The sequence below is a fragment of the Copadichromis virginalis genome, linkage group LG7 (assembly GCF_057382275.1).
Source record: "Copadichromis virginalis isolate Kocher_CV1m ecotype Utaka linkage group LG7, C_Virginalis_male_GT1.1, whole genome shotgun sequence".
NCBI classification, from domain to species: domain Eukaryota; kingdom Metazoa; phylum Chordata; class Actinopteri; order Cichliformes; family Cichlidae; genus Copadichromis; species Copadichromis virginalis.
In genome coordinates, this window is record NC_140624.1 from 69,581,339 (window position 1) to 69,591,993 (window position 10,655).

The following is a 10,655-nucleotide window of genomic DNA, read 5'->3' on the forward strand; positions in this document are numbered from 1 at the left end:
TTCCTTGGAATCGTTTGCCATTTTTGCAAACTATTCCCTTATCGATTCCAGTCGCCCCGAATGACGTCATCATGTTGCGGAGCGTCATTTACCTGGCAGGAAACACGGCGCCTAACACTCAAAAGTTTGGTCATACTTTACGAGAGATATTTCATTTAAGGGAGGAAACACTACGAATATGCAAAAGCGTTTGCTCACCTGGGGGGCTCTTCAACTGGTGGGGGAGATTGTCACATCTTGCAGGAGCTTTCCTCTCTTCAGGAACTCTCTCTGCAGGAGGGGGAGATACAGGAGAGGTGGAGGAAGATCTCAGCCTGGGTGTTTATTGTCTTATGTAGTCTGGAAGATGAGTGGATGGTGGGGTGGGTGCAGTTTTCTCTGTGGTGGGGTTGGGTGGACTGTCCCGGGCTCTGTGGGGCCGGGCGGCGCTGCTGCACTGGGCCCGGTCTGGATGGGCCTGGGCCCCCTTTCCCTGGCGGATCGCGGAGTATGGGGGTGCCTACTGGGGTCAGCGGGGGAGCTGGCCCCAGGGAGGGGTCACTTGCCCCTCCCTTCCTTCCCTCCCCATCTCCAGCTGCCTCCCTCTTCCCGCTCCACCACAACCACCCACACATGCAGGGCCTTGGAGTAGGGGTATGTCACCAGGGTGCAGAGGAGGCCACCCCCCCCCCCTGTCCCCTTCTGGCTGCCTCTGCCTCAATTTTATCCCACATGAAGGAACCTTTAAAAAAACAAAAAACAAGCACGTCCATGCTCACAGGTGTACACACGGGTGATCACACCCACAAACTACACCCTTTTTGGCTCCTACCTCAAAGCACACTGTGTTCTGTTGATCTTATGTGCTGCACAATAATGTTTAACATTTAGTATTTACTGTCATATTCCCATATATCATTGTGATGTTGTTTATTCTATTACTCTTGTTCTCTTCTGCTTGCTTTCTTTTTTCTTTCTCAGCAGGTGATCCAGGTGATTGGTATATGCATTTTTTTTTCTCTGCCCGTTCTGTTGGTTTTTGTCTTTTGCCCTTCTCCCCATCCCTCTTCTCAGCTGTTTCTCTTTCCCTCTTTCTTTCTCCCCTTCTTTCCCCCAGTCAAGTCTGTCCCGTATTCAGTAAGTGAAAATAAAATAAACAATAAAAGGTGAATCAAATGGACCATTATGGCAAGGCTGGGATGGTCAGTTTGGTAAAGTAAATCCGTTGGGCATCTTTCTTTGCCTTTAGACAACAATTCTGATGCAAAAGAGCCAAACGGGACAGGCAAAAAAAAACAAAAAAAAAAAAGCATTTGCTCACAAACACGCGATGACCTTAAATGAATGTCGTGTTTTTAATTCCGCTCCGGACTCGTGAATCTCAACCCAGCAGCAGCGGTAACGTTTGCACGTCCTCTCCCGTTAATGCGGCAGGTAAATAATCAACTAACAGCATATTATGTTAGCGCGATCTGCCTTATTACAAACCTGCCATTACTGTGCATTTAGTGACCATGATGAGAGAGACAGAGTCTGGCTCAGATGCTGGCAGTTCTCGCTGCAGTCTGCCGGTAGCGTCTCCTTTCAGGCCGGGATAGACGAATGTCACCGAGCAGTGACTCAGTTTGTGGTCAAAGGTTTGCACCCGTTTGCCACAGCAGATGATTTTCAGTAAGTGAATGTGTTTAATTGTAGGCAGGGACATTACTGAATATTCTTGTGTAATTGCTACAGAATAATTGATGTTATACTTTGTTATTGCTACAGAAGAATATTTATTTTATTATTTTACATTTACATTTTTTTTCCTGGGGACCCTGTGACACCCATTGAAGAGCCGTAGGCTGGATCTCTTAAGATCTCACTGTTGGGTTTGTAAGGCCATGTTACTCCTAAATGTCTGTCTTGTCCAAAGAGAAGATATAAAACAAAGTCCTAAGCTAATCAACCTTAGTGTTCTCCTTTTTTTTAAAAGAATCGAATCGTTAAACAGAATCGAAACTGGAATCGGAATCATGAAAATCTTATCAATACCCATCCCTAGCAGCAGAGCTGGTGACGTTCCTCTGAGTGTTCATGCCGGGCTGTTAAATCCTCCTGTGTGTGTGGGGGGGGAAGCAAAGCTCCCACAATCTGGGGTGAAATCGATGAAGCCTGCTGGCACCGAGCAGCTGGATCACAGGAGCATGATGGGAAAATGTTGCTGTGTGCCAGCTGGCTCGCTGGACCCTCATCTTATCTATGCGTGGATTCATTAACTGATGAACATGTGTCAGGTAAGTGAGCCACTTAACCGCATGTAAGCCAGGAAGTGGTTTATTTATGGCAGCTTTTATTGGCTGCTGAGCACGTCCTGCATCATCCCGTTACAGTAACCATCGGACCCGTAACGGGCAGGTTTGGAAGGACTTGGAGCGCAGAGCACATGGACAGATAGGGTGGCATCGAGTCATTTCAGTAACACAAATTTACGCAAAAATGTACACATCGAACACGCGCCTCCTTCGTCTTAAACAACAACGTTTCAAATAATTATTCAAATCCATTCAGGCTGAATAATGAATGAATTTCGAGTTTGTACAACTCTGCCGACAAAGTTTGGAAGCTGAAATTTTAAATTAGAACAGAATGCAGTCATTTGTAAATTATCTGAAATTATCTGACTTGAAATGAAATGCTGAAAGGCAGAAAATGTGACATTTATGAAGATGTTACTGGGATGAGTGTCTGGAAAACTTTCTCTGGTTCGTCATAAATCATCAGGACTGACTTCACGCCAACACGAAGCTGTCTAAAGAACCAGCGGAGGAACCACGTCGGTCCGTCTGAAAGGTTACAGAGACAGAAAACATGTGCTCAACCTTCCCAGGACCGACCAGCCAACAGCAAAGACCTGCAGGCCGTTTGAGTCTCGTCACATCTGCATCAGACGAACAGCGTTTCATAAAGAGAGCGTCCAGCAGCAGCCGCGGCGGTGGTGCTGTGATGGTCTGGGCTGCTCTGCTGCTTTAATGAATTAAATCTGATTCATAAGAAGTGTCGGCTCAGAGACGGCGACAGCTGCGCGTTTCATGTTCGTCCTAGAAGACGCGCTGGAGAGGAAGTCAGTGTCTCTGCTCGGAGACTGGATGGACGTTTTTTCCTCTCACTGAGCTTTTTAACCTCCGTGAAACTTTGCCTCATCTTAGCTTGAAACAAAAATAACTCATTGGCTGCTGTAGCAGGAGTTTAAAGTGATTTTCTTCTCGAGGTTTTACTGTCATAACGCATTCAGAATAAGAACTAATAACTCAGGACGATGAAAATAATATACTGCCAATAGTGTGTGTGTGTGTGTGTGTGTGTGTGTGTGTGTGTGTGTGTGTGTGTGTGTGTGTGTGTCACCCCACCGTGAGCCTCGTGCACCTGCTGACAGCTAACAGCGCATCAGTTTGTTTGTTTTTTTTAGTTGTTGTTTTTGTTTGGGAGGAAGCTAAAAAAACACTGAGCGCGCGTCTCTCTCTCTCTCTCTCTCTCTCTCTCTCTCTCATATAAATATCAGGAACCGCCTCCGCGGGCACCAGCAGCATTTAAAGCGCGTTGCGCGCACACGGCCCGCCAGTCTACCCTCGGCGGCCGTCGGGACCATGCGCACGAGGAGCTCCGGGCAGCTCGCCGCGCCGGCACCCCGTCTTGTGCCCTCGCGCGGGACGTGACGCTCACAGGCGGCATGGCGGAGCCGTGGAACCAGAGCGCCGCGTGGAACCGCTCCTCGGCGGGCACGAGCCGTTTCAGCAGCCTGGACGACATCGACGTGCCCGCGGACGGCTCCCCGGCGCTGCGCATTCTCATCTCGGCAGTGTACTCGCTGGTGTGCGCCGCGGGGCTGTTGGGAAACTTGCTCGTCTTCTTCCTGATGAAGGCGCGCGGCGGCCGGAAGAAGCGCTCCAGCATCAACCTGTTCATCCTCAACCTGGCCGTCACGGACTTCCAGTTCGTGCTCACGCTGCCGTTCTGGGCCGTGGACACTGCGCTGGACTTCAGCTGGCCGTTCGGCAGCGCCATGTGTAAGATAGTGCTGACAGTCACCGTCATGAACATGTACGCGAGCGTCTTTTTCCTCACGGCTATGAGTGTCACGCGCTACTGGTCGGTGGCCTCGGCGCTGAAGGACCGGACCCGGCGGCGTGTGTGCCCGGTGCGGTGGGTTATCGCCGCGCTATGGCTGTCCGCGGCGCTCGCGTCCCTGCCCACGGCGATCTTCTCCACGGTGAAGAGCGTTGCCGGCGAGCGCCTGTGCCTGCTCGCCTTCCCGGATGGCCAGGCGTGGCTCGCGCTGCACCACCTGCAGAAGATCCTCGTGGCCTTTGTGTTCCCCATGCTCATCGTCAGCGCGTGCTACCTGCTGCTGTTGCGCTTCGTGCGTCTGCGCAGCATGAACAACAACCAGGTGAAGCGCAGGTCCAGGGTCACGCGGTCCGTCACCATCGTGGTCCTGTCGTTCTTCGTGTGCTGGATGCCGAACCACGCCATCACCTTCTGGGGCGTGCTGGTAAAGTTCAACGTGGTCAACTGGGACAAGACCTTCTACATGGTGCATACATACGTGCACCCGGTGACCGTGTGCCTCGCGCACACCAACAGCTGCCTGAACCCGGTGCTGTACTGCCTCATGCGCCGGGAGTTCCGGAAGAAAATGAAGGACCTCTTCTGGAGGATCTCCTCTCCCTCGGGGCCGAGCACGTGCCACCTGCGGCCGTTCTCGGGGACGGTAAGGGCGGAGCCGGATGACACGCAGGTGGCCATCCCGCTGAACAACGTGGAGACGGAGAACTGCCGCCTGTCGGTGCTCACGGACCAGTGCGCCACGGACGCGATGCGCAGGTGAAGAGATGGATGGACCGCGCCGGGCTGCAGAGGACGTGACGTGTTTTGCTCGACGGGCGGCTCCGGACTTTTGTGACTTTGCATCAAAGGGATTTATAAACGCTCACAGTCTGAAGCTGTGGCGTGGACAGAGAGCGGGGCCGTGCGTAAATACGCGGCGGCGCGTAAAAGCGCACAGAACCATCTCTGTCCTGAGACGTGTTCAGGATCAGTTCTCTGTGCAGACTTGATGCTGGGGGTTGTCGGGTGAGGGTCATGCTGCTTCTGCTGCTTCACGCGTTCTTCTCTGGAGTGTTTTTGGCGCTCGTGGCTGCTGTGTGTTCTGTAACTACATGAATGTAAAAAAAAAAATCTAAAGAAACCTTAAAAACATGTTTCAGAATAAAAGTATTAGTGTTGGCATCAGTGTCGTTGCTGTTTGGTGACCGCGGACAGGCAGGGGAGGGGTCCGGTCCACTGACTGCTTGCTCGCTCACATGACTCACAGGCGCGCGCTTGCAGTTCCTCTCTCTCCATCTCGGCAGTGTTCATGGAGAGGAACCAGGGAAACGTCGGAAACGCTGATAAACGACCGCGCTGTGGACTTTCTGTGACCCCGCATATGTTTTATAGTGTGGATAGTTTCCTTTGCCGGTGACGGCAGCAGTAATTAAAACCTGATGTCTGGATCCATCAGCGCGCACAGCCTCTGCTCTCCACACGGAAAAGTACTCAGGATGTTTTCCTCTCAGAACCCACGGGAGCTGGGAGGTACTGGATCCTGAGTTTAGAAGCGTCAGATTTTCTGCCGAACCGGGGATCATGTTCTCTGTCCGTGTTTTCGCTCCGTCCGGTCCTAGAAGTCCTCGTTCGCTGTGAATGCGCGGAAGGTTTTGGACCTGAGCAGAAATCTTACTGAAGCGCATCACATTAAAATCTGGAGCTTAATTTCAGGTAACATACACAAGAAAGGCACAGACGTGACATGAATTTAACCGTGTAGATCACAGCCAGCAGAGAAAGATCGGGTCGTAAATATGGAAAATCAAATTCACATATACACATGAGTCTCAAATAAATGATTTTCATTATAATTGACCATAAAAATGACGCGTGTGACCTGATGTCCAAATGTGCTTGTTTACAATGTAACATTTGCTCGTGTTGGGCTCTTTGCTGTCTCGGCCCCTCTGCTCACTGAGATGATGCTCAGTGTTACTGATAACCTCAGCTGCCTCATTTAACCTGTTGTTAGTGAACTCTTCTCTTCCCGGAGAAGCAGTAAGCATGTGAAAGCTTCAGAATCAAACGTGAGGCGTCTGCTTGGGATCATTGATGTTGCCGATCAAAACACGAGTGTTTCTAAAGCCGGGCTGAGTCCCACACTTTGTTTCAAGCATTTAACCCCCGATGTCTGAACTCTAATACAGTGAAGCTCTCAGACTTTACTGCACACACACACACACACACACACACACACACACACACACACACACACACACACACACACACACACACACACACACACACCGCCTGGTTTCAGATATGGGGCTAACTGTGGATCTTTAGTTTAAACGTGTTTGAATGATCGCTCCTGGACTTTACCCACTCAGATGTGTTTCAGGTAGATTTCTGCTCATGTCCACACACACCTGTCCTTCAAAGATGCTTTCTGTCACTTCCTTTAAAAGATGTTTAAAACCTTCCAGATGAACTAAAGCTGTGAACAGAACCCGAAGAAACGACTGCTGTGACTTTTGAGCTCATATCTCAGATTTGAACAGAGTTTCTCTTCAGAGCAGCGAGGTGAGCGGATCGATCCAAGTATCTATAGCACTAATACCAACGCTGGTATCAGATCAGTATTTTTTATTTTAACACTGCCACTTGATGTTCATTTGATTTTAAATGAAAAGTGATCACCAAGCCTGCGGTATGAAACACATCTGAAGCTTCCTAAAGGCCTGTTTTACTGTGTGAACTCACACTGTGTTACGAATTTTCAGATTCATGACGATCCAGCTCATAAATCATGACTCTGCCTTATAAAGGCAGCTGTAGGGAGAGCACTGAGCTACTGGGATCTGTCATACTGTGTGTCGCATCAAAGCCAGAATGGACTACTTGCACTAACACTTCCGCGTTCTATGTAGTCCTGCTCCAGTGCTTCCGGTGCGGTTAAACCATGGCGACGTTCTACACTCGATGCCTACAAGAGCTCCCAAAATTGAACATCACCGATGTTCATCGGATTTGCAGAGTGACGACTACCCCCGCCAGCAAATTAGATAAAGGATTTAAGTTATATGCTGCATCATATATACACAACTACGAAGGTAAGAAAACGTAAATTAACCGACAAAGAAACGCTAGCTAACGTCAAATGCAAACACTACGTTACTCCGCTATGTCCTTCATTTGATGTCAGTTCTCTACATTACATGTTTTCTTAAACGGTGTTTTATGTCGTCCTAAACTATAGTTGAGGTTTTCTTAACTAATGTCACTTTTGTAGTTAGACACTGTTATAATGGCGTTAGGTAGTTGGCTAACTATGGAGGTAGTTAACTACCTAATGCTACTCTTGCTAAGTGTAAAATATATATGTTTAAGACATGCTGAAATGAGTAATACAGAAATAATGCTAATGGTACTTGTATCTTTATTCAGTGTCCAATAAAGACAGGTTGTCAGGGGAGGTCGGTGTGAGAGCCCTGTGCTACAGGTCGATGAGGAAGAGTGAGGCACCACACAGACTAAGTGTAGGCAGGAAGCTGTGTAAAGTTGTTAATCCCCGTTCTGTGGGGTTCAGTTCATTTAAGCATTAGTTAAGTTCATTCCTAAAGGCCCATCAACTTGAATGTTTTCCTTGTCTCCCTGCTTTATCACTCCTAATTTGACTAGTCAGATAGTTAAATCAACGTGTGTTTGGGTGATCAGAAACATTTGACAACAAGTTAATACTGCAAATATACACAATCTAAGTTATTACAGTTATCAAGCATGGTTAAGTTGTTTTAATAGGGAGAGAAGGAAACACTAAGCATTCAGGAGGGTGCGTAACCATAACACTGAACTATGTTCCTGTTCGGCTCTTCCATGATGATGTTACATTTTTAATTTTCGTTCTTTCTTCTTAGATTAAGCTTCTGGATTCATCGCCGGTGATACTGACACATAGCCAGGGCTCCTGTGTGGCAGGCGCTGTTATGTGCAATCACACAGTGGCACTGCTCTTCCAAACAGCACACTACTCACAACTCAGAGTGCCGGTTGTCCCCCCTGTGCATAGCTGCACGGAATCTGAACAGCAATGGCACAAGCCACGGACAGTGGTAATTTAAATGAGGTTAAAGTTTTTGAATTAGTCCATGTTTACATATGAACAGCAACACCATCCATAGTAAATGTGTCTTCTGTTAGGGTGTGAGGCCAGGACCCATCAACTCCATGATCTTCACTAAGCCAGTACCAGGACGGCCCAGACTGGAGTACGGTAATTAGATTTGTAAAATTTGGTTTCACGTGTTACAAATGTATGTTGCTATTTTTTTCATACATACATGTGTCAGAATAGGTATTAATTTACATACAACATTACACTTTCTGAAGACGGCTAACTCAGTCATGTACATATACATCCCAGTCTCTAACGTATGCACCACTGTTTTACACCTTTTAGTTTAGTTGTTGTTCAGTATAACAACCTTCTTCCTTACATTATTGTCATTGATGTTTTCTTTAGGAGTGGCTTCTACAGAGGCATGGTGGGTCCGTTACCAGATCCCTGCTTGTTCAGAATAACGGAGGCATATGCAAAATTTAATAATGAGGACAGGCCACTTGTGACCACAATGAACATGAGACCTGACAAGCCCCTTGTGGAAAGTGCCTTTGGGCTGGTGCAGGAGGGCAGTGTTCTGTCATATCAGCAGCCGGTTTTGACAACCCGGTACATCACGCTACACCGCGATGCACCACCAACACCACACTTGCCTCTGGAGGGGTATGACATCTTGCCATCAGATTGTGTGTTTGTGTGCTCAGAAGAAGAGCTTCTGCATCTGAAAAGCTTGTCTGTAACTCTGGAAATGGCTCACAAAATAGAGGAAGCTACACGTGAGCAAAGCTCTTCGTCTGAGTGGCATCAGCTCCGCAGGCCCAGAGTGACTGCCTCTAGGTTTCGGGAGGTGTGTCACGTCAGAGGCCAGAGCTCGGCCGAGTCACTAGCAGAGCGTATATTGAAGGGAACAAGGCAGACAGCAGACATGAGGAGAGGAACTGAGATGGAGCCTGCAATAGCAGCAGAGTATAGTAGGCTAATGAATGTTAACTACTCACCCTGTGGTCTGGTCATTCACCCCATTGCTTGCTGCATCTCCTGATGGTGTTGTTTTTGACCCCAATGAATACCCCCAGTTTGGCTTCGTCGAATTCAAATGTCCCAATGTACAAAACTTTATTGACTGCAAATATGTGCAGATGGAATGTGGTACCCCTAAACTAAAAAAGAGCCACGCATATTACTGGCAAGTGCAAGGACAACTGCTCATCAGTGGGATGCAGTGGTGTGACTTTGTTGTGTGGGCACAAGAGGACTACCTAGTGCAAAGAATATACATGGATACAGATGTGCACAATGCAATCAGAGAAAAGGCAGACTATTTCTTTTTTTACATATATATGCCAAGATACCTGTGTTTGAAAAAATGAACAGTGAAAACATAGCAAAAAGAAAAACAGATCCTTCAGGCTGGCTGGAACAAAATAACTGATGTTTTATTTTCAATATATTTCATGAATTCTTTTGTTGTTACCTTTATGTGACATCAATAAACTGTTATTTAAGCAATGGCATCAATTTAATTTTTAAAAACACACATTAAAACGTTGAATTTGTGCAGAACTTATTTACATGGTAAGTATTTAAAACTCCATGCCTAGCATACTGATATACATTTAGACAATAACTGAACTGTAGAAAATGACAAATGGTATTTTTGATGTTCCAAAAGCTCAATGTCACTTATGATTTTAAAACGATTTAGTGATTTACTTTATAATTTTGATAAATAGTTTTGTTGAATCTGAATAGTAACATAGTAGTATAATTAAACAGTATTATTAACATTAAACATTTGCAATGAATTTGAATTATCAATAACTGAAACTCAACTATCAGCACTCAAGTACCAGTTCTGTAATCAAGTATTGTCAGCTGAGAAGGAAGAAATGCAACTGTAGTGGCCTCAGCTGCAGGTCATTTTCCATAAGTTACTGGCACTGGTGTCTTGGGAAAAATCCATCTTGTCTCACTTAACCCATTTTTTAACTAATGCTGTGTTCTGGTAATTTGACAGCATACATGCCACTGCAAACAGTTGGTTGATATTATAAACATGTGACATGGTAATGATGCTATCAAAAAGTTTGTTCTGTTTGATCCTCCTAATGACTCGCTCCACATGTACCCTGAGTCTGGCTATGGCCTGCGTCTCCTTAACCTGGTATGCTGGCATCTGCTTCTGCTTAGATAGAAACGGTGGGCAGTACACTTTGCATTTACAACAATCAGTGATTAGGAAGCCCTTATCTACCATCACTGCCATGTCTTCAGTCAACTTCTCAGCAATGCCTGATTGTTTGAATAGTTCCTTGTCACTAACCGAACCAGCATACAGATTAGAGATAAAAGTAAATATCTATTTTGTTTTCATTAAGACTGGAAAAACTTTCGAAATTTAACTGATGGTGACCTTGGTATATTTTAAACAGTTAGCTTGAATAGAACTTAGATGTACCTGGTATAGAATCGGATGTCAGTGTCGGAG

General features: G+C 46.7%; 2 protein-coding genes across 3 annotated transcripts; both read left to right on the plus strand.

The window, feature by feature from the left end:
* The first annotated feature begins 3,559 nt into the window (after positions 1 to 3,559).
* Positions 3,560 to 5,245, plus strand: rxfp3.3b (relaxin family peptide receptor 3.3b). Its single transcript, XM_085464980.1, has one exon. It carries the CDS (start codon positions 3,689 to 3,691, stop codon positions 4,844 to 4,846), a length of 1,158 nt encoding a protein of 385 aa, XP_085321106.1. The 5' UTR covers positions 3,560 to 3,688; the 3' UTR covers positions 4,847 to 5,245.
* An 80-nt stretch (positions 5,246 to 5,325) lies between these two features.
* LOC146706766 (uncharacterized) lies at positions 5,326 to 9,786 on the plus strand. Of its 2 annotated transcripts, XM_085464981.1 has the most exons (6): positions 5,326 to 6,630; positions 6,978 to 7,160; positions 7,495 to 7,586; positions 7,965 to 8,159; positions 8,248 to 8,320; positions 8,570 to 9,786. In XM_085464981.1, the coding sequence occupies exons 2-6, from the start codon at positions 7,010 to 7,012 to the stop codon at positions 8,626 to 8,628; spliced, it is 570 nt and encodes a 189-aa protein (XP_085321107.1). In that variant the 5' UTR covers positions 5,326 to 6,630; positions 6,978 to 7,009; the 3' UTR covers positions 8,629 to 9,786. The 2 variants fall into 2 exon arrangements, with proteins under 2 accessions (XP_085321107.1, XP_085321109.1); XM_085464983.1 differs by lacking the exon at positions 7,495 to 7,586 and having other exon boundaries at positions 5,326 to 7,160; positions 8,570 to 9,785.
* Positions 9,787 to 10,655: the final 869 nt, after the last annotated feature.